Source organism: Protopterus annectens, chromosome 4.part0 (genome assembly GCF_019279795.1).
Source record: "Protopterus annectens isolate FY-2018-M chromosome 4.part0, PAN1.0, whole genome shotgun sequence".
Classification (NCBI taxonomy): domain Eukaryota; kingdom Metazoa; phylum Chordata; order Ceratodontiformes; family Protopteridae; genus Protopterus; species Protopterus annectens.
In genome coordinates this window covers 907,047,299-907,074,709 of record NC_056733.1, presented here as the reverse complement: position 1 = coordinate 907,074,709, position 27,411 = coordinate 907,047,299, and the positions used below count along the sequence as shown (strand labels likewise).

The window sequence follows — 27,411 nt, the reverse complement described above, 5'->3', positions numbered from 1 at the left end:
GAACTTTAGACAAGAAGCCGTACAGAGTGTAATGGTATCGTTACCATTTTCTTTGTGGTAGTGTGATGTCAGAGTTGATATATTTAATTAGCAGGGGGTGTGGGGGGGGGTGTGTGCAGAGGGTTTTGCCCCCCTGCTTAAACGTAGAGTAGTAAACGGTGATGTGTTTTATTTGTTGGTGTATTTTGTACTGCTGGAGGGCAGGAAGCTTAAGTTTGCTTTTTGTTTTTCAATGTTTTGAGAGTTGATGTTCTAAACTTTCAGGAAATAGCTTTGTTCAACATTCTGGTCTCAATGTTTTGTGGTTCAGGTTTTTTGGCAATTTGTTATTTCAAAGTAGATCCATATGGGTGTGTGTGTGTGTGTGTGTGTGTGTGTGTGTGTGTGTGTGTGTGTGTGTGTGTGTGTGTGTGTGACTGGATACCCCCCATAATATGCCCATGAGCAACTATCATAACTGCTTGTTTAAATAACCTAGGTACCTGCTGCTGTCAAATAGCCTTTCCTCTCTTGCTAGCTACCCTAAACAAGAAATCATTATCCTATTTAAAATAGGGCCAGACTGGTGGTGGGCCTTTCAGAGCATCTCCTCCCACTATTCTGCATACATTTTCTGTTACATGAGATTAAAGTCTTATCTTCTGATTGTGGTCTTTTAAAACACATTTCATCTACCTGAAAGTCATACAGATTAGGATCCCCCTTCTGCCAGACGCTGAGAGGTATAGGGTCATGTTCTTCATTCACACTACCTTAATGGCGCACGGGTTGTTTGTTTACACAAACCCACACTGGCAGCTTTCCAGAGCTCAGAATTCCCTCCTCTGACTTCCTGTAATGGCTACATGACAACAGCCTGGACAGCTTAGCAGAAGGAATTGTTGGTGGAAAACAGAGATTTATGTGTATGTATGTGTGTGTGTGTGTGTGTGTGTGTGTGTGTGTGTGTGTGTGTGTGTGTGTGTGTGTGTGTATGTGTGTGTGTGTGTGTGTGTGTAAATGCTTACTGTGATACGTTGCCCAGTGCTGTCAGTTTATTAGGTGTTCTCTCCTCTGAGTTGATGGATCCCAGCTCTGGTACCCCACCCCCATCAAATCTGGTTGCACCTAAAAATAAAAAAATAAATAAAATTTAAGCCTCAGCCTACAGTTAGTGATTCTGCTGGGGTACTGTTCAGGCCGCAGACCACTTAAATATTGCCTCATCTCCCTCTAATGTAGCTTTGCTGGTCACTATGGAATGGGTTTAGGCACATCCTCTGGGGCTGTTCCAGTACTTGGCACAGATAGAGGAGAACCAAACCCTTTAGGTACATGAGTAGTCCAGGGTAAGAGACCCCTTTCCATGGATAATACTCTATACCCAGATATTTTATCCTGTAGTGAAGTTCACAAGAAAATGAACCAGAAGCTTTATCATACAGCTGATAATCAGATTATAGCTGTTTATAAGGGTGCTGTGATTTCCTTGGCTAAGACTGTTGCGCAGACAGCTAATTGTGGTGTTTCTGTTCCCATCCATGGCTCTAGCGCTAGTTTGGATAGAGACCCTTCTGTTGTTTCATAGAATGATAAGGACTCTGTCAAGGACAATGGTAATTTCCTAGCTGACACCGAGTCCAGTCACTCTGATTCTTTGGATGGTGAACCTCAGCTGAGTAACCAAACAAGAGTTCACTTTTCCTCAGATGATTGTTAGATTTAGTGATGTTTTTGCTTAAGAGCAGTTGGGATCTACCCCAGAGCTAGGCAGAGTATATGACCTTATTGAGGCTGAGATGCCCAATTCAATGGCCACCCCATCCCTCCTCTATTACTGCCCTTGATGCCTGCAGGACACCAGTAACTATTCCAGCAGTCCTTAGAAAGGCTCAGAGAAAATACAGGGTGTCTTTGGATATTTCATTTGACTGCTAACCCTGCTGCTGTCTCGTCCACTGCCTGCTCAAATAAAAAGCCCTAGGCTTCATCTAATCCAACACCCTCTGAAAAAAGGGAACATTATTAGAGCTTGAGGACAAAAGGATGACTCATTCTAGTTAAATTATCAAAGTTATATATGGAAATTTATTTTACAGTGTGCATACAGTTTGGAAGATTTTACTGCATCCTTACCTGCATAGCAGTCTTATATGAATGAAATTATTTATAATTTGACTCAGGTTTTAAAACATGCTTTGAGGTGTGCTTGAATGAGCAGCTACAATCTCAAGAAATGCCACTTCTTCTGATGTATTAAAACAGTATGCTTAGTTACATAATCAGAACATCTCTGATGATTTAAAAGCCAAAACTTTGAATGCACCTTTAAGTTCTGAATTGGTGTTTGGGCCCTCTGTTATACAGATTCTCAAACAGTGGGATGATACAGACAAATTAATGATTGGGGTATCTAGGACGTTTCATGTACCCAAGTTCTACCCAAACAAGGTGTCTTCCTTCAAGGGGCAAAACAAACAACAATCCTAGCTAAATAAAAGTCAGGGATCCAAAAGAAAATGGTACGAGGATAATTCTCCAAACAAGAGGGGTTCATTTCCAAAACAGACTCAACCCCTTGCAAAGGAATGACTATGCTAAGTCAAAGGGCACCCCCACCCAACATTATCCCCCCCCCCCCGACTCTTTCTTTCTCAACCCTGAAGCCTGGCCACAAGTAGTCTCAGAAAAATAGGTTCTGAGACTAATCCGGAGAGGATACACTTGGCAGTGGATAGAAAACCCTCCCCCTTTCAGGGGAATTCCAGCACACCCACCAGAACAGACAAAGTGGTTTCCCCCAGTGCTCCATCACATAGTAGAAAGAGGGGTCATAAACCCAGTGCCTGTGATACACAAAGGTAAAGGACTGTACTCCAGAAACATTTTGGTACCAAGATTTGTCCTTTCTAAACACATTACTAAAAGTTCCAAACCTCAACATGCTCACCTTAAAGTTGGCTCTAATGTTGCTTCTACACCATTGTTTCATAGTGATCTAGATTTCAAGGACATTTATTATCAAATTCCTATCGCTCTTAATTATGGGAAATGTTTGGGATATTTTGTGTCTGGTTTACATTATCAGTTTTCTGCATTACTCTTTGGGCAATCTACAACACCTTGAGTGTTTCTGGTTGCCTACTGCAGAACCCTAGGCATTCATATATTTTTATATAGGTTACTTGCTGATTTGGACAGATTCTGCATCCAGGTGCCTGTAGTCCTTACACAAAGTCACATTTCTTCTTTACCACTTGGGCTTCAAACTCAACCTTCAAAAGTCCTTCCTCAAACCCTCTCAATGAACTTGTCTTCCTGCAGTGTTTGATAGACACAGTAAAAATTAAGGCCTCTCTAGAAGACAAAGTAATGATTTATCAAGGCATTTACTTGGATTTTTCTTTTCTAAGCATGGCCTCAGCAAGACAGTTCCTCAAAATTCTAGGCCTCGTGGTATCAGTGATCTTCATGATACCATTAGCCAGACTACACATGAGAAAAATTCACTGGTACTTGAAGAATTCTTGGACCCTGGATCTTATTGCCTTGGATTCCCAGGTACAGCTACTGGGATTTGTGAAACAAGAACTCCAGTGGTGAAGGGATCAACTGTCTATGAATCTAGGACTCACTTTCTTCAGACCCCAGGCCAATCTGTCCAAATGAACTCTTCAGATTTTGCATGGAGAGCACTGCACATGGGAGTTCAAGTGCAAGGCTTGTGGGGTCCTCACGGCAGAACAAAACACATAAATATAAAAGAGATGTCGCCAGTAATTCATGCCTTGAAAGCTCCTCACCCCTGATGGACTCTGGGTCTTTTTCTAGTGGTCACAGACAACACTACTGTGATGAGGTACCTGAACAAGCAAGGGGATACAAGATCATACCCTCTTTGGGAGTTGACTCTACAGTATTCAATGACTCCTACATAATTAATGCCCTTCTAGCCTGCTAATACACCAGAACAGTTGTTCCCATAATAAGTGTCCAGACTGTTCTTAAAAATATCTGAACTAGTGCTTCTTTTAATGTAACTTGGTAGTCTGTTCCATGCATCAGTTGCTCTCTCAGAGAACCAATTAGTACACTTCTCATTCCTATAGAATCTCCTACAGAGGTTGTCTTATGATTCTCTAGTACTTTTTGTTAACCCCAAACATTCCCAGAGGTAGTTGTCTCTAAATGCCCTGTATACCTGAATAAGATCTCCTCTTTGATATCTGTATGATACACTGTACAAATTCAGATATTTTAGTCTTTCATAATAACTTAAATGTTCACATCCCTCAGTATATTTCTGCTGTACTCTTTCCAGTTCAGTCATGTTTTTTTTTTTTTTTGTTTGTTTGTTTTTTTTGGGGGGGGTTGCATATTCCATACTCTAGTTTGGGTCTGTTAACAAACAAACAATTACATCATCATTCTGACTTCCAAAACTTTATAAATCTTTTCATACAGCCTATAGTTCTATAACTATCATTAACTGATTAGTTGATATGATTAGAAAAACTCAAATCACTATGCACTGTATTAAATATTCACTTTTCAATTTATGTCTCCCAAATCTCATTTGCATATTTTTTGATGTATTTATCAGCATAGTGTTCACATGTGCCTAAATGGTCAATTTAGTCAAGTTTTTTTTCAGACATGTTCTAACTGTAACATGTGTAATCAGTTTACCGAATTTCAAGTCATCTGCACACAGACCGTAGAACACTCAGATGAAAAAGTTAGGTCTGGAAAATGCAATCTAAACAAGTAAGGGCCTAGGACAGAACCCTGTGGGACACCTTGACTGTAACCCAAATTTCACCTGTCCAATTGCTGTATGATACTTGCCATCTCCTATTTGTAAGCCATGCAGCTATCCATCTTATGAAGAGTACATCAATACCTAGCTGTACTAATTTATTGAGCAGTGTTATGTGGATGACCCTGTCAAACGCTGAAGTTAAATCTATATAAATTACATCACAGCACCATTTTTTATTCATAGCCGTTATTATATTGTTATAGAACATCACGTTACAGGTTTTAATAAATCTATTTTCAACATATGTATGCTGATATGGGTCTATATCAGAAGATCTAACTTTCAAAACGTCAAATCTGATATGGTCGACACCATATGATCGAAGTCTTGAAACTTTGAATCTTTTAACAGAGATCTCTGTACAGCATGGAAAGGGATGATTTTGCTTTTCTGCACTGTAGTGCGATCTCAGAGTTGGTATATTTAAGTAGCGGGGGGTATGGGGGCTTGCCCCCCCCTACTTAGAGCATTTAAATGGCTTGTTTTTGTAGGTTGTTGTGTTTTATTACATTTTTGATGTTTCAAGACTTTGATAATATGTTGTCGACCATATCAGATTCAATGTTTTGAAACTTCAGTAATGTAATATAGACCCTGCTGATATATGGTTTCAAGTCCCAACCTGTCCAGTTCTGACAATAATTTACCCAATAGTATCATCTCCATTATTTTTCCACAACATTAAAGTAGGCTTAAGGGTCTGTATGACTCTGAGTCTGTCCTACTCCCCTTTCCCTTAAAGACAGGTTTAATAAGTGCATGTCTCCAATCTTGAGGAATCTCTCCATATTTGCCTGACCTAGCAAATAACAGATATAATTGTAAGTTCTTCCTAAAGTGTTCTCAGGTCATTATTACTAATTCTGTCTTATCCGTGCACTTTGTTTGGATCCAGTTTGCATAGTTCTTTTTCACTATAATTTAATTTGATTTCAGCATCTGAGGCTATCTGGTTGTCAGCAGGACAATTCATCGCCCCCTTTTGTGCAGCCAAACTGCTTCGCATAACATTTTGTAAATGTATCTATAATTTGTTTTGCATGATGATAAATTCTAGAATCTACACACAGTTTATCAATTTGTATGTCTTTATTTCTTCCACATCTTATGTATCTATAAAATGTTTTCCTATTATGCTCAATATCTTTACATACATTTTCTTCAACTTTTTCTTGATCTTGTCTCATGTTATGTTTAATTTGTCTGTCCAGCTTGTTTAGTTCAGTTTTAAAAGTTGTAGTTCAACCTCTTTCCCATTGTATTTTTTGTCTTTCACCTTAATCAAGTACCTTATTCTTATGGAAACATATCTTCCTGGTGTTGTGTGCCTGGATTCTGGTGTTAAAACATCATTTTGAGGGGGTTTGTTTTGCATTCAAACAATTTCTCTTGCAAAACTTTGCACATTGCTTCTGCATTTTCCAGCTGAACTCATCACTGCTGTTGGTTTTACATAGTGACTGTTTTACTTCCATATAATTTGTAATTACTTTTCTGTGCATTGGTTTAGACTTCAGTTTGGCAGAATTATCTAGCAACAAATTAACCTTTATAATCCCATGATAACTGCATGTCAATGGCGGTAAACCTTAACATGAAGTAACAGTAATTTCTTTAGGAACACAAACAATGTCTGGTATGTTTTGTCCCCTTTTTAGGCTTTTTTACAATCTGAAACAATTGTTGTTCCTGGACATACATTGTAAATAATTTCCTTAATAGTACAGTAAGAAAAAACAAACCTCATGTTCCCATCTGCCACTCAATAATACAAAAAAGGAATGAATGCAGCGAAATATCGAAGCAGCTATGGCAGAATGTTCACAGTCTCAAGCCAGGTCAAGTTATAAATCCACACGTCTTATTTCCAGATAAAATCCCTTTATTGCAAGTAAGTTACAACAGGTCCTGACATCATTTTTACTGTCTCTTTTGGAAAACAATGCCTTTTTCTGTACATAGAAGGATATCTGATAGAAAAATATTGCCTTTTCCTGTAATCTGTCTGTTATATAACAAAGCTTTTACTATGTTTTCTCTGCTTTACCCCATTTATCAGTTTTCCTTCCTTGTTATTTGTTGACAACTTCTTCCTTTCTTTCTTTTTTTGTTTCCTTCTAACAAACCGGATCCTCAGATTGCTGAATACTTGCATCCAGAATTTCAAAGTTGTCAGGGGCATTGCTTTGTTTCATAGGGGATGAATGATCTTTACAGACAGTAGATGCATCCTTTCCTAAATGTGTTCTATTTGCTCTTTGCCTAACATTATTTATCCCACCAGTCCAGTCTAATATATGAAACAACAGTTCTCCAAAACGTGCCAGTTGCACAAGTGCAATCATCATCATTAAGTCTAGATTTACGTCTAATAATGGTAAGCAAATCATCCAACTTTCGACATGAGAAACACAGACCACCTGTGTTATCAGGTGTTACCTTTAAATATGCATAGCATTTATTACACTATACAGGATATTTGTGGTTTAGCAAATCACTAATTGCATATTCATTTAAGGAATCTATATACAGATTCAAATGAATAAAAAATTATAAAAGAAAAGAATAATCAGAATTAGTTACCACAGAATTCAAAGAGAACTTAAATTCTATGAGAAAAACACACAAAAACAATATACAAGTAAATATTAAATTAAGCACAGTGTTGCTCTGACCATACAAGATGTAAAAGTCACACAAAAGTTGGAATTCCTTTACACCATGTGCGAAGGCACCCAGTAGCTTCTGATCGCTATTTAATAGTAAAGATCAATAAATCACAAACCAAGACAGGATTGTTTAGATAAGCTCTGGAACGTTCTCTCTACAGTCTGTGTGAATTTATAGCTGACTAGGCCACTTGGGACTTCTTGAGTTTGACTGTCTAAAACCTATTCCTTTCTGACAATAAACAGTGAAAATTAAAGGTAAAACAACAAAATACAAACTTAAGTAAATCTTCTTGTCTACAAGCCATCCCTTCCTTCCCACAAACAGGGAACAACAGTGGTAAAAAATAAAATATAAATTTAAATAAAAACTTTTCTTATTAGGCAGCTGCACAGTCAATCACAAACCAAGACAGGATTGTTTAGATAAGTTCTGGTCTCAAACATTCTGTCAAATCACAAACGGTACTAAACCAAGAACAGCAAGAATTCACAAACCAGCGAACACAAAGCCTATAAGCCAAAAAATGGAGAACTCGGACCAAAAAACTAAATGGAGAACTCGGACCAAAAAAACATTTTTTGGTTTAAAGGCTTTGTGTTTGCGTTAAGGTTTTTTGGTCCGAGTTCTCCATTTTTTGGCTTAAAGGCTTTGAAATCACAAACGGTGGCAGACAGACTAAGCAGATCCTTGACAGACCCTCAAGGGGGGGGGGGGGTGATCCAGATGTGGGAATGCCTCAAGTAGATGTGCTTGACTCCTTTCAAAACAGGCAACTGAATAAAATATGTTCAGGGCATCCTTGCAGCCATGCTTGGAAGACAGATGTTCTATCATTCCCAAGGTCAGGAATATTCCTGTATGTATTCCCATTCTTTCTAATAATTCTCAAGGTACTTCCAAAGATTCAGAAAAAAAATTACCAAAGATCATTGTGGTACCCCATTTTGGCCTGGTAAAGATGGTTCTATCTCTTAACGGAACTGGCCAACAGCAATTCCGAGAAGATTCCTTACAGATTGGATCACACAGCATCAAGGGGAAATGGCACAACTCAACTTAGAGCAATTGCAACTGACAGCCTGGATTATTCTATTTTGATATCCTTTAGGCACTTATTTCATGAGGATATGCAGAAGGTATTTAAGGAAGCAAGACAACCTGCAACTAGAAAATATTACATTTAGAAGTGGAAGAGATTTTCTGGGTGTTGGCTAGCCAATAAGTTTGTTTGTGTCTTTCGGCTTTTCCCGGTTAGGGGTCGCCACAGCGGAACTCCGGTCCGCTAATGATTGGCAGTAGAGTTTTACATGCTGGCTTGCCGGGCCTAATGCACAACCTTCAATGAAGGAACGCCCATTCATGCATGTCGCCACAGAGAAGATGTCTAACTGAGAATTGAACGGGCAATGTCTAACTGTGAGGCGACAACGCTACCGCAGCACCACCACCGCAGTATTGGCTAGCCAATAAGTGAGGTCCTGAAATGGTTTTGATCCCACTGGCTTTGAAATATTTGTCTGAACTACTTAGTCATGGTTTGTCATATGCTTCTATCAAAGTGCATCTTGTGGCCATGTCAGCTTTTCTACTTGTGGATCCCCCTTTCTGCACTTTTTGTGGTCAAACAGTTTATGAAAGGAGTGTTGCACCTGAGACCCCCCCCCCCTTCAGAAGACAATTCCTTGTCTCTGGGAAACCACTTTTATTATTCTTGAAAAACTGACCTTACTTCCTTTTGAACCTGCCTCTCAGGCTAATTTATGGTTCGTTACTTGGAAGACTGTTTTAATCATTGCCCTGACATGTTCAAGGTGGGTCTTTGAGCTGAAAGCTCTCATGGTGGACTAATCCTATCTGATTTTTCACAAGGACAGAGTTGTGCTACAAATTAATCCATCATTCATGTCTAAAGTTGTTTCTGAATTTATCTTGAATCAAGCCATCAATCTCCCAGTGTTCTATCCTGAACTAAAAACAAGGGAGAAAAGATTCTACATAACCTTGGATGCACATAGGCGGCTCAGGTCCTTGAAAGAACAAAGCTCTTTAGGAATGCTGAACAGGTGTTTGTCTCCTGTACAGGGGCTGAGAAAGGTCAGTCTTGCAAACTATTTTACAAAGATTGTCCTCTGCTATTGTTTTCTGTTACTCCCGCCATGGTAAATCTCTTCCAGGCAAAGTTAAGGCTCACTCGACTACAGCCTTATCATCTTTGATGGCATATTTGAAAGGAGTGGATTCCAGAAGCATTCTAAAGGCAGCAACCTGGTCCTCTGTTCATTCCATCACAAAACACTATAAACTGGATTCTTTTTTAAGGTCCAGAGCAGGCTTTTCTAAGACCATTCTCCAAGGGCTCCTAGATTCTTATCCTTCCACCTCCCAGGTAATATAACCTTTGGGAATCTACTCAAAATGCCAATGGAGATGACAAACATAGTGATACTTACCTGTAACAGTAGATGTTCAAATTCTTCACTACCCCAGTGGTAGCCCCCACCTACCATCCCCCAGAATGTGCAGAGTTGAGGTGGATTTCAACCTCTTTGATTCATTTCTTGTTGGATTTGGGTTTTATACGGTATTGTGCTTGGCTCTGAATTTACTCTTGTTAGATAATTCCGGCTTTGGGTACTGTCCTCCTTTTCTCTCTGTTTCATTTTGTTGTATCTTGTTTGATTCTTTCTGTTTGTCGTATCAGTTCGTGCTTTGATTCAATAAACTGTGGAATATCAGATTATTTGGCAGTCGTTGGCACTTATTGGTGGTAACCGGAGGCATTTTTACATGCAAAATGTATGTGTATATATTTATATATATTTTTTGATTGCCAAATGGACTAAGGTTAATATATTTCCAGCCATGTAGTATATTGTCTTGGATAAAATCACAGACTTAATAATCTACTTAATAATTTGGTTAAATAAGAGGTACCACATCATTATAAATTTTATTTAAAGTACATAAGGGTTATATATTATTATGACAGCTACTAAGTAGGGCAGGACCAGCTTGAATGTCACACTGATGGGGGAAGGGATGTGAATTTAACATGTGTACCAATAACACTTTGTTTTACAGCACAATAAACCACTCCCATGCCTGATAAAAAGTATATATATATATTTAGAAAGCTTGTGAGGAAATTATTACTCTATTTTTGTTTTACTTGGATCGCTTGTCTGTGTACTTAATAAAGGATTTTTGACTGGAAACAGACTGCCTGCCTTGCTTGGATTACGTTTGAATACTTAGCAATGCTGTACAATTATATATTTTCTATTATTACTTTTTGTTTTGTTTTGTTTTGACTTAAGACGAGTTTATGTTCGCTACTTCTACTACTATTGTCTGATCTGATTTATATACAGTCATTAACTAGAAATATATGGACTGAAAATCTTCCACACAGAGAAGTTTCTTACACTGTTTTCTTTTACAATATTCAATACTTTAACTACAGTTGCTTTAGATTTTGATTTCCTTTTTCGAGTAACTGCTTTATTGGCAGCCAACAAAACTAAATTTAACAAAGCCTGCACATTTCAGATCCTGTGTCACAGCTCAAAAATTATTTCTTTAGTTATGGCCATTTTCCCCCAATATTTCTGGCAGAGTACTGTGTAGGGATTTTTTTTTTTTAATCTGCCAACTCATTCCACTCCCCAAAAACATGCTTCCAGTTACCTCTTTGTTCCACATCACACCTCTAGCTAGCAGGTAACTACTCAAACACATTCTCACCTATAAACTCATGCATGCGTGCTTAAAGGGCCAGTCCCCATTATGCTGGTTTACTATCTCTATTCCTGCACTAGCCTTCCCAAAAGCTGTTATGCCACTTACATACTCCCTGTTTGCCCCTAAACTGGTGCTACAGTGCCAAACGCCCCTGCTTCTGATTTTGCTTAACCTGCTGAGAAGTTACCAGTGGAGATACTACTCTGTTACTGTTAGACTGAGGGTTTTCACTTTAAAGTTGTTTTTAGGCATGTTGTGTCTTTCGGCTTATCCCGGTTAGGGGTCGCCACAGCGGAACTCCGGTCCGCTAATGTTTGGTAGTGGATTTTTACGTGCCGAGTTACCAGCCCTGACGCACAACCTTCAACGAAGGAACGCCCATTCATGCATGCCTCCACACAGAAGACGCTCTAACTGAGAATCGAACGGGACAACGTCTTACTGTGAGGCGACAATGCTACCGCAGCACCACTGCCGCGATCTAAAGTTGTTTTTTAGGCATAAGGTAGAATAATAGGCCTGAAAATACCAAGTCAGACTTGTGTTTTTATTTATGCATGCAGTTTCAGGAAGGAACAGTTAAGTAGAAAGGAAAAGATAATCTTGTTGGCTAAGCATGAGATATGCAGAAATAACAGTTCTCAAGAGAAAGCTAGAGAATGTTCCTTTCTCAAGGGAAAGACATGCACTTGCAGTGGAATGTTAAATAAAGAATAGACAGTTAGGCACTGTGAGGCACATGCAAGACAAGGCTTGAAAACTAAAGCTAAAAGACGTGTAAAACATTACGTTATTGTGTAAGGTACAAGAAGACATGGCCCATAAAGGAGAGATTGGCACCTGTTCAGCACAAGTTTGGGTAAGTAATAGATAAAGATATTCATTCCAGTCTCATTCCAGTTAATTCCAGTATATTATAGTCTTATTAATTCTTTCAGTTGTTACACACACACACACATACACACTGTGTGTGTGTGTGTGTGTGTGTGTGTGTGTGTGTGTGTGTGTGTGTGTGTGTGTGTGTGTGTGTGTGTGTGTGTCTGTCTGTAGACAGAAAGATTTGGGGCATTGTCTGCAGATCTGACCTATAAGTTCAGATCAAATTACTGATTTACTTTTATCACAACTGTGTGATACAATGTACAGAGATAAGTTAAAATAACCATTACCTCTTAACCTCTTAGCACAAGAAATTGGACAAAGTCTAAAATAATGAGGTGACAAAGGCTCAAAAATAGGAAAATATTTTAATTATTGCTCTTATAAACTTAAACATTTGATAGAATAACATATTTTGTGTTAGCATGTATTTTCTGAAGGATATAAAGTCTGAAATTCATATATGTGTCATTATTTAGTGACTTCAAGCCTCACTGATTTGCCAGAAATCCATAAGTTTTATGAGGACCAAACCAAAAATATGAGGCAAAAATCTGGACATTCGGTGAAAATCTAGACAGTTGAAAGGTGATTAATTTAAAAACTATTACCTTGATTGAAGTCACAGCTGTCATTCCTGTCATCCCCAATTGTGTATCTGGCAAGAAGTAGCCACCCCGCCGGGCTGTACAGATAGCTGTGACAAGAACGCCGACCAGCCATATTGTGGATGTTTACATTCCTACTGGCTTTCTTTGCAACAACAACAGCATACACTGGTTCTAGCTCTAGAATGAAAAAAGTTTGCATTACAGAGTGTGATACACACATTAGCAATGATGTTTACAAAGGAGATGAGCAAACGGTAAGCATAAAAAGCCAGTATGGTCTTGAGTAGGTAACAAAGAAAACAACATTTAATGAAACACTGAGTAGGAAACAAGTTTATACCCAGAGAAGAAATGAACAGTAATACAGTAAGTACTGATGGCAAGTGGAGAAATGAGCAGGTAACAGAGAAAGTAATGTCGCCTAATGAAAAACTGACCAAGAAGAACAATACATTCTGCCCAGCAATGAGTTCTGGAGATAGCAGAGTGAGCTACAATGACCAGCGAATAACTGAGTAGGCATCATAGTAAGAAATGATGTCCAGTGAAGAAATAAGCAATTATGTTCTGTAAAGAAAGTATATTTCTGTGAAGTACTTGTAATAACAAATAGCTGAAGTGGCTTTGTAAATATGATAGTCCTACACATTAAACTATGTTTCTATTTTCTTGTTGTGTAGATTAAAATGTCAGTGAAACTGCTCTTTATGGTGTCTTTACCTCCAATTTTGTCAATTCAGTATCAGTTTTTGTATGTATTGTAAAAACTTTGATTTGTCCCATTGCTGTTCATTTGTCATCTATACCATTGTATACCAACTGTATGTGTCAGAAGCTTTTGTCCAGAAACTTCTACTGAAAATGCGCTTGCTGCATAGTTGGACCTTCCTGGTCAACAATTGTAAATAAGTATATAACTAAATAAAGTGACCCTGTCTTCAAAGTCAGTGGATGGATATGTATGCCTCTCCCCCTGTGAGCACCCCGTTTTTTTACAAGTAGTACTGAGTAAAGAGGCCCTTCCCCCATATCCTTCAGGTGTGCTAAACAGCCCAGACTCAGTGAGCATGCTCCAACTCAGGATTATAAACCACAAGGGCCAATCAAAGAATCCATATCAGAAAACAAGTGCAACACAACTTGTAAGAGGACGTGCAATAACAAGTCTGTCCTTATTTATTAGCTAAATCACAAATTCACAAATAAAGCTGTTCCTTCTTTTGGGCAAAGCAGTATACCATCATAGTGCATGACATTGTACTGCTAGGGTGTACAATATGCTGCATATCATAATGGTGTGCGACATACAGAATAATATCATGGGCTGAAACAACTGCATTCTCTATCCATGCAATCTGAACCTATGAGAGGGTAGTAAATAATAAGCAATGTCAAAAAGAAGCCATCACACTTTATCTTCCAGCCTTTCCCATACTGAATGCCAAGCCAACTTGCCATCATGGTGGATGACTGCAGGCTTAGCAACAGTAAGCAGAACCAGTCATCAGATTACACACCCGGACGGAATAACCACAGATAATAATGTAAAGAAATAAAAAACATATTAGAGGTAGAGACTGGGGCTGTGATAGCAGAAGCACTCTGATAATTTACTGTTGTAGTGTGCACCTACCACAACTGCATTGTGACATTACAGCGTCCTTTCTTCACAAAAACAGGATGGGCAAAAAACCAAGCTAGATACCCCAAATTCTAATGAAGGACTGAGCAAGCATGACTTAAACAACAGTCATAGTAAATCCACCCTGGCTTTGCAGACTGTAAGTAACATGCTACGTAATGAGTGCCAAACAGCCTTCGTATAAGCGCTTATTGAATTTGTTTCTGTGAAGAAGCCAGTGGAAGCTATCACTCCTCCAGAGGAATGTGTTGTAATCATGCCTTGACAAAGTCTAACTTCAAGCTTATAGCAAGATCCAGTGCAAGAAACTATCTAGTTGGAGACAACTATTTTTCTGACAAGGCAACCTTACTGTTAGATGCAAAGGTGACAGACGTTGAAAAGTTTTCCAAATTACTTTGGTCCTAGAAATCAAATGTCTTCTGGTATACATTTTTATGCAAACTCTGCTTCCCCTACCCTATTAGGAGAAGGATATAATGAGGGCCGTGAATCTTTTGGTCCATAGTAATGTCTAGTATGAGTTTAGACATGAAAGAAAGATTAGCAAGCAAACTTACCTTATCTTTATGACAAAATGTGTAAAGTTCACAGAACATACCGGCATGCAACTCCAAAGCATTTCTAGTAACAGACCAATAAAGGGTAAGCTTTATGGTGATGAATTTTAAAGGTACTGTTTACATTGGTTCAAGGGGAAGCTTTGTCACTATCTCCAAAATGAAGAAATAAATCACAAAGAAATGTGGAAAAGTCTTGTTAGGCAGTTTCGGATACAGTTCAGCAGATAGCATTGTCGCCTCACAGCAAGAGGTTCCCTGGTTTAATTCTCAGCTGGGGTGCCTTCTGTGTGGAGTCTGCATGTCCTCCTTTCAGTCACATGGATTTCCTCTGGGTGCTCCAGTTTCTTCCCACATTCCAAAGACATATAGTAGGTGGAATAGATACTCTAAATTGGTCATAGGTGTGAGTGTGTGTGCGAGTGTGTGGTATGAAAAAATTACAGTGGCAGTGCTAGCTAACTAGTGGTGTAAGCCTTGGGTCTAGTTATTTTTGAAGTGGCACACTGACCCCATGTGCAAAACTGGGAAAAAGAGGTGATGGATGGATGGATGGATGGATGGATGGATGGATGGATGGATGGATGGATGGATGGCTTTATTTATCTGCATTTGCTTACCAGGAAAGTCAGACTGGGCTATAAGAAATCTCTTTTTAGTGGAGGTCCTTGGAGAAGAGGTCTACAGAACACAGTAGACAGAAAACATTACTATTTATACGCAGTACAAAGTTCAACAGAAATACAGCCTGAGTGCCTGTAAAAGTGAGCCTAGAAGTAAATCTAGAAGTGAATACAACATACCAACAGAGGCACAAGAAAAAGGCTGGACAGCGTCTATTTCAACAGATGAGTAGGAAGAAGCTTTAAAAGCAGTTCAGTTTATTTCAGTTTAATTACTAAGCCAAGGCTGGCTTGTTATAATAAACCTAATTCTGCACAGAAAATGTTAATATCAACAAGTAACAAATCTGCAGGAGTCCCATCAATGTAAAAGCAATAAATAAGATAAAACCATAGATGTAAAAAGTGTATACATTGTATCGAAACATTAAGAGCTACATATTAAAATGGGTCGGGTGGATGGTAAAAGGGACCTCTTGATTGTTCCAATAGCTCAAAACAAAGATATGAATTCCAGTCACATGTTTAAAGGCTCTTTTCCCAGATGTTCCAGCCGGTACCATGGAATTACTAGCAGACCCTTACCTGAGGGGTCTGTATGGCTGATAAGGTACTAATAACTCCTTAATGCAAGAGCTGTTACACACCTACAGTGCTTGTGGCTAGATGCACAAAGAAGTCTAGCATGAATTTGTAAAGAAATATGAAAATGAAATGTTTGTTGATATTTTTTTCCGCTATTTTAGAAATTAAAAGACTTCATACTTTAAAGTCTGAAATGCATTACAGATAATGAGAAAAGAATGCAGGAGAGACTGTTGGAAAGGAATATGTAGAATGAATGGACACTGTGTGGAATTTAATCGACATACAGGACAAAGTGTGATACCTTATCAAACATTCTTTTCAAGTTTCGAAAATGGCAGGAAGAATACTCTATGTGCAAGCTTGACCATGTTTCAGACGTATTAAACAAAATCAGTGTAACTGCCTTTTTCAGCCAGGAGTTTTATTTTCATGCATATTTCATTTACGTTTTTGCTTATTGCACAAATCATTTAGTTTACTAATTGCCAACAATGTACATTTGTTATCTGTGAATGAGTTGAGTATTTATATTTCTAAATGTATTTTCTCCTCCCAGATGTGGTTGTATTATAAAATCCAAATTGTAAGAAAAATGAGAGTTGACAAAAAACAGTGAGACAGACAAGAGCTGGCTCTAAGGTGATAACATGTTCTGGCCACCAGGTGTCACTATTAGGTCAGAAACGGCTGACATACAGTATCAGCACAAGAAAAAGATGTCCTTGCAGAAAGTACAGTTGTGTACACTTACCATAAATGTAGATGTTCGAGTGCATTCGCTGTTGCAGTCATCACATTTGGGTTATCTGCTTGCAGTAGCCCTCAGTTGGCCTGATTATTAAAGTCTTGGGTCTTGCGTCGGTTGCTGTCTCATCTTCTGTGACGTCAGGTCGTCAGGGGTATAAAGCATGCAGCCGAAGGCATTACATCAGTTTTTCTTGCCCCAGATATCAGGTGCACCCCTAATGGGAAACAATTAAATATATATATATGCAAGGTTATACCGCCAACAAAAAAGCAAATACACCAAAAAGCTTATAAGCATAGTAAAGGAGAATAGAGGTATAGCCAAAAGAAGACAGGGGGCTGGAGGCAGGGTAACTAGGACTGCAACAGTGAATACATTCGAACATCTACATTTATGGTAAGTGTACACAACTGTACTATGTTCTTCATGTTTCACTGTTGCAGTCATCACATTTGGGTAGATTCCCAAAGCTAAGGATGGGAGGAGGAATTTAGATAGCATTAGGACCAGCTATAAGGCCCTGCAAGACTGCAGTTGCAAAGCCAGCTCTGGATTTAGAGAAAATTGGCAAATGGTAATGCTTGGTGAAAGTATGTACAGAACTCCAGGTAGCAGCTTCTAGGATGTCCCTGGTAGGGACACCTCTGAGAAAGGCTGTAGAGGTAAATGCAGCCCTGGTTGAATGTGGTCTGATCCCCTGTGGGATAGGTTTTCCATGGTGCTTATAGCAGAAATGAATACAATGGCCTATCCGTTTAGAAATGGTTTGCTTTGAAATAGCCTTCCCCTCTTCCCCAGCAGCAAATGCCACCAGCAGTTGTTCAGATTTCCTTTGAGGTTTAGTCCTGTCCAAGTAAAATCTAAGTTGACTGTGCACACCTAAGGAGTGCAGTATCTGTTCCCCTTTGTTCTGTGGATTAGAAAAGAAGGTTGGCAAATGAATGGACTGATTAAGAGCCACACTGGATACCACCTTGGGCATGAAGGAGGGATTGGTCCTAAGGGACACCCTGTCTGCATGAAAGATGATGAAAGGCTCCACTGCCATAAGGGCCTGTAATTCAGATACCCTTCTTGCTGAAGTGACTGCTAAAATGAAAGCTGTTTTCCAAGAAAGTAATTTTAACTCTGCACTTGCAGCTGGTTCAAAAGGAGGAAGAGTGAGTTTTTCCAATACAAAGTTAAGGTCCCAGGCTGGAGTTGGGGCTCTCCTGGGTGGTTTGGACCCTCTGAAGAACTGCTTGAGCAGTGAATGAGAGAAGAGGGGTGGTTCTGTGTTGTAATGAGCTGAAATGGCTGAGGCATGAATTTTGATGGAGGAAAAAGAAAGACCCTTGTGAAGCATCTCAGTTAAGTATTGAAGAATCTGAGGTTAACTGGGCACTGCTGTGCCCATCCCTTGAGTATGGTTCCAGGAACAGAATCTTTTCCATTTTTCAGCATACGATTTTCTAGTACTAGGCCTCCTTGCCTCCAAAATGACATCCAACACTTGTTTACTGAGGGATGGCAATGGAGAGATCAGGTAATTAGCCAGGCTGCCAGGTTCAGGGTTTGAAGCGGAGGGTGCAGAATCTGGCTCTCCTGCTGTGACAGCAGGGTAGGGATCTGAGGCAGGTGCCATGGAGCCAGCAGTGACACACTGCACAAGAGGGGGTACCAGTGTTGGCATGGCCAGTCTGGTGTAATCAGTATCATCCTTGGTTTGTCCTGTTTGATCTTTAATAGTACTTTGGAGAGGAGAGGCAGAGGAGGAAAGGCATAAACTGATAGATTTTTCCAGCTGAAGGACAGAGCATCCATTTTCCAAGCTTGTTTGTGGGGAGTCCTTGTGCAGAATTTGTCCAATTGGTAGTACCAGGGGGAGGCAAACAGGTCTATATCTGGATTCCCTCGTTTGTTTATCAACATGTTGAAAGTCTTTGGTTCCAGTTTCCACTCGTGTGGGTCCATGAGATTTCTGCTTAGTTCGTCTGCCAGTGTATTTAATTTTCCTGGCAGGAATTGAGCCTGTAGATGCACTTGGTAGCTCAAGGCTGTGTTCCACAGAGCCATGGCTAGTCTGCAGAGGGGGTATGAATGGGTACCCCCCTGCCTGTTTATGTACCACATAACAGTGGTGTTGTTCGTCTTTACCATTAATTGTCCTGGAAAAATGTGGTCCTTGAAGGCTGTCAGAGCATTCTGTACAGCTAACATTTCTTTTTGATTGATATGCAGGTGCATTTGATTTGGGTTCCATTTGCCCTGAATTTACTTCCCTGCCAGGTGAGCCCCCCATGCATAGTCTGATGTGTCTGTTGTTACGGTTTGGGTGGCAGGGGGTAGAGTGAATGGTAGTCCCTTGTTTTGGTGGCAGGCCTCTGCCCACCAAAGGAACTCTAACTGTAGACAAGGTATGATAGGAATCATTGCTTCTAGATCCTGAGAATGTTGACACCATAGGCTTTTTAGATACCATTGTAGCTTCCTCATATGCAGTCTTGCATATGGAATTAGTAGAATGCAGGAGGCCATGAACCCCAAGGCTTGCAGTATTTGCCTTGCAGATAGCAGGGGTTTTGTGGCCATTAGTTTGAAGTAAGCTATCAAATGAATTTGTTTCTCTGGCGTGAGGAAAGCCATTTGGGAAGTTGTGTTCAGGCTTGCTCCCAGGAATATAATTTGTTGAAAGGGTACCAGATGTGATTTCTTTTCGTTTATGGTGTACCCCAGACAAGTTAACACCTTTTGTACAAATGCCAGATGATTCAAAAGTATGTCCTGGCTTTCTGCCTGAATTAGACAATCATCCAGGTATGGGTATATTTGAATATTTCTTTGCCTGCAACATGCAATGACTGGAGCTAGGCACTTTGTGAATACCCTGGGTACAGTAGATATGCCAAAGGGCAGTGCAGAGAACTGATAGTGCATGTAGCCTGCTTTGAAGCATAGGTATCTTCTGCAAGATTCCCTGATTTGGGATGTGCAGGTAAGCTTCCTTTAAATCCAGTGTTGCCAACCAGGCATTCTTGCCTAGCATAGGAAGCAACTGGTGAAGAGTTAGCATCTTGAAATCTGGAATCACCACAAAGGTGTTTAGGATAGAAAGGTCCAGGATAGGATGCCATGAGTTGTCTTTTCTGGGTACCAGGAAAAGTCTTGAGTAGAAACCTTGTCCCGTTTCCTCTTCTGCTACAGTCTGCATAGCCTTTATTCTTAAGAGAGAGAGTACTTGCTTTTGAGCGTCTGCCCACTGATTTGGGGGTAGATCTGGCCAACCGTTTGGGGTTGGTAAGGAGTGAAAGTGGAATCTATATCCTTGGGAAACTATATTTAAAACCCATTTGTCCTGGGTAATGAGTTCCCAGTTTTTTGCCTGCAGAGCAATCTTTGCCCCTAAAGGAGCAGTCATTTGAGAAGTGCTTGGAAGTTTTAAAGTTAAGTCATTGAGACAGCTTACCATAGGGGGGAGTCTTACTACTCCCTAATTTGGAAGTGAGAGCCCCCCACTGCTTAGTCCTGTGCGTACCCTGTGACTGAAGCCTGGGTGTTTTGCTGGTTCTAGGATTGGACTGAGAAGGCCTGGAAGAGGCAGGAAAGGACCAATTCTTAGAGGGCCAATGCCTACTAAATCTTGGAGGCTGTACTTGTAGGAAATCTTTAACAGTTTTCATAGATTTAGCTTTTTCCTGCATCTTTTTAAGAACTGCTTTGTTGTTGCCAAACAGGCAGTCCTGATTTAAGGGAGCATCCAGCAATTTAGCTTTAACATGCTCTGGCAAAAATTGCTCCTTAAGCCAAGCTTGCCTTCTAAGTACAGACCCAGTGACAGCAACCCTGCAAGATGCCTCTAGTGAGTCAAAACCACATTGCAAAGTATGTTTTCCAACCTGTTCAGCAGAATGCATTAAATCCTGTAAATCCTTATTTTCAGCACAGTCAGGAATCAACATCATTTTTCTGTTTAAGCAATCCAATAATATGCTGCTCATACTTTAACATATGAAACTGGCAGTTTAAGGCCCTAATGGCCAAGGTTGCAGAAGTGTATACCTTCTTACCCCATCTCTCCAGTGCCCTGGAATCTCTATCAGAGGGGGTAGGATTTTTAGCAGTAGTAGCCTTAATGCCCTTGGGTCCCTGTGAAATGGTCTCAGGATCCGCAGTAGGATTTTTAAAAAGGAACTTGTGAGAGTCAGGAATCCTGTAATATCTATCAGGTTTTCTGGGAGCAGGAGGTAAAGAGTCAGGGGCCAAGTTAGATTCCGAAATGGCATCATCAACAATGTCTAGTACAGGAGGGATAGCTAAAGGCCTGTGTTGGGGTAGGTGTAAGAAATCTCTAAGCCTCTTTTTAAAATCAGAGTAATCCTGGCTTTCCCAGCTAAAATGCTCCCTAAGAGTAGGCAGTCCTCTCAGGGGAAGCAGAGGTAATAGAGTCCCCTGCATCAGAATCCTCATAGGTAGATAAGAGTAAATTCTGGTCATCAGAGGAAACAGAAATTTCAGAATCCTAGTCAGAAGTATCATAAGCAAATTCAGTCCTAGGTCTCTTAGAGGCTTTCCCTGATGCAATAATAAGGTTGGCGTCCCCTGATTAAAGTAATAAGGTCTTCAGTCATTCTTATCATTTGTTTTTTAGGCATAGAAGCCTGACCATGCAGTCTGGGCATCGGTTTTCTAGGCATGGTTCGAGTTTTAGGCCTTGAAAAAGAAGATGGCATCAGTTTACTATGCAAGTCCGTAGGCCTGAATACAACCTCAGAAGCCAGTGCCTGCACAGCGGCTCCGGACCCATCCAAGGTAGAGACATCCTCAGGTTCCACAGTTGAAGCATCTCACGGCATACTGGACTCCGAATGGGTCTAAGTATAGAGGCCTGCAAATCTGAAGTAGTGGGTATCAGGGGCTGCGAAAGCACCTCACTGAGTACCTGTGAACTGGTGATTAGCTTAGGAGAAGCATCGTCAGCAGCTTTGGACCTAGGCGGCCTGTCTCTGTCTTTATCTTTGCATTTTTTCGTAATGTCGGTAGTCGGGTGGCTTACCAAAGGCATATCTGGATAATTGAACCGAGTACCAAAATATTTAGAAGCATAAATATACCGGCGATGAATAGTCCGTTGTTTAAATAAGGCACAAAACCGACAGTGAGGTACGTCATGGTCAGGGCCTAGGCAAGGAATACAGTACGAATTTAAATCTTTATGAGGTATTTGCTTTCCACAAGAAATACAATTATTGACTTTTACTGACATCAGTTTAGAGCAACAAAAAGTTTCCCCAACAGGGTACTTAGCTTTAATTGAAGACTTCGGTTCTGAAACTCGAAAACGAAAATTTCAGGAGTCGGCCAACCGGCACTTGCGAACTGCTTCTGCTTCGGGCACCACACGGCAAGAAAGACTGATGTAATGACGTTGGCTGCATGCTTTATACCCCTGACTACCTGACGTCTTGGAAGATGTGACAGCAACCGAAGCAGGACCCAAGACTTTGATAATCAGGCCGACTGAGGGCTACTGCAAGCAGATAACCCAAATGTGATGACTGCAACAGTGAAACACGAAGAACATCGGGGAATCTCACAGAACAAGAGGTGCAACTGCAGAATGCTAAAGACAAAATAAGGAAGTATCTTGATACTATGCATGAGTTTAGAAACCCTGCTGTTAAGCAACTGTTTTTTATAATAACTCCAGAACACAAAACTCTTAGCACAACGACTTAGGCAACAGAAAGTAGAAAGTGTTGCCAAACACAGGGAGTCTATAACAAGAAAAATAACCACAGATCATACCTCTCAACCTTTTAGAGCAAGAAATCTGGACAAAGCCATAAAGAATGGGGGGGGGGGGGCAAAGACCCCAAAATAGGGACAATTTTTAAATATTGCTCTTACAAACTTAGAATGTCGACAGAATGACAGATTTTGCATTAGCATGAATTTGCTGAAGGGTATGAAGTCTGAAACTCTGTCAGTCATTATTTTCTGACTTCAGTCTCTAATGATTTGTAACTGATTTGCCAGAAAAAACACAATTTTATGAAAAACGGACAAAAAATATGAGGCAAAAATCTGGACATTCTGCAAAAATCTGTAGAGTTGAGAGGTATGCCAGAAATCCTGTAGAGGTATTAGAAAGATTAGAAATATTTTGTAAATTTTATGAAAATCTGTATAAAACAGAGAAATGTGGAAATCAAGAAAAGGTGCGAATTGAAATGTTTATGGAAGAATTAAATATGCCAAGGTTAGAGGTAGACGAGGCTCAGTTACTAACAGTTAGTATAGCAGGAGATGAGATAAAAATGGTGATGCATAACCAATCTGCAGGAAAGTCCCCAAAAACAGATGGTATTCTTGTGGAAGTTTGGAAATTAGGAGGGAAGAAGGTGAAAAGATCCGAAAGGTTTTGTTTAACAGTATTTTAAAAGGAGGTGAAGAAAGTTGTGGTGGCTGTAATACCCAAAGAGGGTAAAGACCCATCAGATCCAGTTTCATACAGGCACATTTCAATTGTAAACTATGTTTATAAAGTTTTTATGTCTGTAATAGCTAAAATAATAACAAAGGAGTTGCCAAAATTAATAGAAATGGATCGGTGTGGTGTTGTGGAGGGGAGGCAAACCTTTGGCAACGTCAATAGAATAATGATGATCCAAAAGGAAGCAGAATGTAAGAAAATACCTCTGTTGTTGGTAGGTCTTAATGCAGAGAAAGCATTCAGCAGAGTAAGCTTGGATTTTGAGTAGGGCATTTGCTTTCCCTGATGCAATAATAAGGTTAATTAGGTGGATACAGGAAGGTTCGGAGGCAAGAAGTGAAGTGGGAGGGTTCCTCTCTGATAAACTGTGTTTGAACGCAGGAATCAGGCAGGGTGTCCTCTTTCCCCTTTGTTATTTGCTTTGCATTTAGAGTCATTAGCATGGAAAATAAGGAACTCAGAAATACAAGGATATAATTGGTATGGTAATCAAGAAAAGCTGTCTCTGGTTCTAGATGATATTATTTTGTATCTGATCAATAACAATGGGACATCTCATCTCATAAACTGTGTTTGAACGCAGGAATCAGGCAGGGTGTCCTCTTTCCCCTTTGTTATTTGCTTTGCATTTAGAGTCATTAGCATGGAAAATAAGGAACTCAGAAATACAAGGATATAATTGGTATGGTAATCAAGAAAAGCTGTCTCTGGTTCTAGATGATATTATTTTGTATCTGATCAATAACAATGGGACATCTCAGTGTTGTGTAACGTTTGAAACAGTTTCAAATCTTTTCAAGATATAAAATTAACAAAGATAAAACAAAGACTATAGCTGTAAATTATGTACCCACACACAAATTGGTTCAGTAAAACCCATATTTATGGGGACATTTTACCATGAAGTATTTAGGAGTATAGATTAAAAAGGCTTATGTTATGGCAGCTAAGGATATGTGGGAGGAGACTAAACAAAAAGTAATGCAAAAACTGAGAAACTAGAAATTTGTATTCATGGATATGGATATAAGCAGTGAAAATGTTTTTAATCACTTTAGTCTTGTATACAGGTCAGGTATACTTTTATCAACCCGAGGTAGAGTTGTGGACAATAATTAATAAGGAATTGATGGAATTAAACACTGTGGCAGGGCTAGCCACCCACCAGTGTAAACTTTGGCTTGAGATGATTATCAATGCGGAAGTGACACAAAAGGGGTTGAGGATACATGGATGGATGGATGGATGGATGGACGGACGGCAGATGGATGGATGATGGAAAGTCGTCGCGTGGGCAGCGCAGTGGTGCAGCGGTTAACCCTGTTGCCTCACAGCAAGAGGTTCTCTGGTTTGATTCTCGGCTGGGGTGCCTTCTGTGTGGAGTTTGCATGTTCTCCCTGCGTTCGTGTGAGTTTTCTCCGGGTACTCCGGTTTCCTCCCACATTCTAAAGACATGCTTCTGGAGCATTTCTCCCTGAGCCTCCGCTGAAAACAGGATCTGTGGAACCTAGTCGTACTTTCCCGGTCAACAAATGTTAAATAAATAAAAAAATAAATAAATAAATAAAAATTTAACTAGGAGAGAAAGAGGACAAGAGTTAATTGGAATAAGCTGATCCTTCCAATAGAACAAGTTGGCGTAGGATTATCTGATTTAAAGGGATATTTTAGAGCTGCTCAGATACATCATAACACAAGCAGAAGGTTATAATTCAAAGTGGAATGGGATGATGATGAACAAGGGGGAAGTTCAAGAAACAGAAAGGGATTGGGATTTTGGATGCCGATCCTTAAGGAGAATAATAAGAGTCATACGGAATATTATATTCACAAAGTAGCAGAAAGCATTCTAAGAATTAAGCCAATAAAATAATGGGGAAGGAGATTTTACCAATAGGGATGACTGCAAGAAGGGGTATGGAAAATAGGTAAGAGAAGGCTGAAATTTACTGGAGAAACCTGGTAAAGGAACCAAGATATTGGAAGCAAATAACTCAAACAGAAAAGGTAATGGAGTGGCACTAGCCCAAGAAGACATTTGGATTGCAGGCTTGAGACTGCCTTCCCTACTAAGGATGGATCGCAGACTACAGGCAACGAGAAATGGATATGGGAATTTTAAGTGAAAGACCTGCTCTGGTAGAGTTTAATCTAGAACAGAAGCAGCTGGTAAACAAAGGATAATTACTAGGGCGTATAAAATATTGCACGATAACTGTAAGAATCAATCAGTGTAGGTTAGAAAAGACTGGGAGGAGAGAATGGAAAAGCGATTTACAAGATAACAATGGCAGGACATATGGATGGCTCCCAAGTAAGCAGCCAAGTCCAGAAGGTGCAGGATCTTTGCTTGTAATGGCTTACATAGGTATTTTTATACCCCAGGCAGACTTCAAAGAAGTTCTCCTCAGGTAAATAGGAAATGTTGGAGGTGTGATGGCGAAGAAAGAGGCAGCTGGGAACATATGTGTTGGGGGTGTAATGAGTCGGCACATTTTTAAAATTCCCTACAGAGTAGTCTATCAGAAATATTGGGCAAGCAAATGGCTTTAAATAAGGAAATTATTATTTTGAGGTGGGATACAGGATCTGAATTGTCTAGGCATAGTAAGGCCTTATTAAGTTTAATTCTGTTGGCTACTGAAAAAAGCAATTAATAGAAAATGGAAATCAAAGTCTGAATCAACTATACAGAGGTATTAAATATTTAAAAAAGAGATAAATAGCTGGAAGACGGGTCTGTAGAAAACAGAAGGAGCAAGCTACATAAAATTGGAATTGCCTAAAATTACTCCCATTAGACGAAACAGGTTCATACTTTAACTCCATATTTCTTACTATCCTTGATAACCACGCACTGACCCGGACCATCAGAGCCAATAAAAAAGTAGCACCATGGCTGTCTAAAGAACCAAGACAAAAAACTGTAAGTAGAAATAAAGCCTGGACTTCTTAGAGAACCAATAAATCCCTAAAGGACCAACCTATATATAAACAGCTAAGGAATGATACAAAAAAGTCCATTGTTCTACATAAAAAAAATCTATTACTGCAACCTACAACAAAAACACTAAAATCGACCACAAAAATTTTGGTCCAGTTTAAACAATCTTCTCCACCCAGGACCTACTACTACCCCTTCCCCCGTGACTGCCCTCCAAAAACCTCCAAAAATTATTGCCAACACCTTTAACACTTTCTTTACAGAAACTATACAATCCCTTGCCAACCAACTAGCACCCAATAACCCAAACCCAATTGACCCCATATGCAACACTCACCCCTCCTTTAACTTTCAGCCAGTACCAATGTCACTTATCAGATCTTTAATTAGGAAACTGAAACCCACCACCCTGTCAGAAGACCTACTCCTCACTGAATATCTTCAAAAAGCTGCAGATGTATTAGCATATCTCATTTCAATATTAATCAAAAGAACCATCTCAGAAGCATATATCCCCTCCATCTGGTAAATTTCCCATGTCGTTCCTTTCCACTGAACTATCAAACCACCGGCCTATTGCCATTCTGTCCTCTCTGGCTAAAATTATGGAAAAATGTATCCATAAGCAACTCTTGCATTACCTTAATCTGAACAATCTCCTAGACCCCCCTCAGCACAGATTTAGACCCCACCATAGTACAACCTCAGCCCTTCTTTCCTTCTCTCAGACAATAAATCAATATCGTAATAATAACAAGCTCTCCTCTGCCCTCTTTCTCGACCTATCCAAGGCATTTGACATGGTAAATTATCAGCTACTCCTATGGACACTAAAATCTCTTGCCATAGATAACCTGGCAATATGCTGGTTTCAATCCTATCTAAGTGGCAGACAACAAGCTGTGCTATAGAAGGATGGCATATCCTCCCTATTGCCAATCACCCTTGGAGTGCCTCAAGGGTCTATACTAGGGCCTCTTCTATTTTCCATCTTCATTAATGATCTCCATACAGTCATCCCCAAAGCAACCTGCATTCAATATGCAGATGACTCTACCCTAATCTGTTCTGCCACCTTCCCGATAGACCTACAGACCTTGTCCCAAAATACCTTTAACAAAGTTGAAAG

At 39.8% G+C, this 27,411-nt stretch overlaps 1 protein-coding gene across 1 annotated transcript in view; it reads right to left on the bottom strand.

Annotated features, from left to right (window-relative positions):
- Window positions 1-27,411, bottom strand: part of LOC122799664 (melanotransferrin-like) — a 560,015-nt gene that overhangs the window by 109,494 nt on the left and 423,110 nt on the right. The window contains exon 12 of the mRNA XM_044068867.1: window positions 12,706-12,882. Coding sequence (XP_043924802.1) covers window positions 12,706-12,882 — 177 coding nt within the window. The remainder of the gene's footprint in view (window positions 1-12,705; window positions 12,883-27,411) is intronic.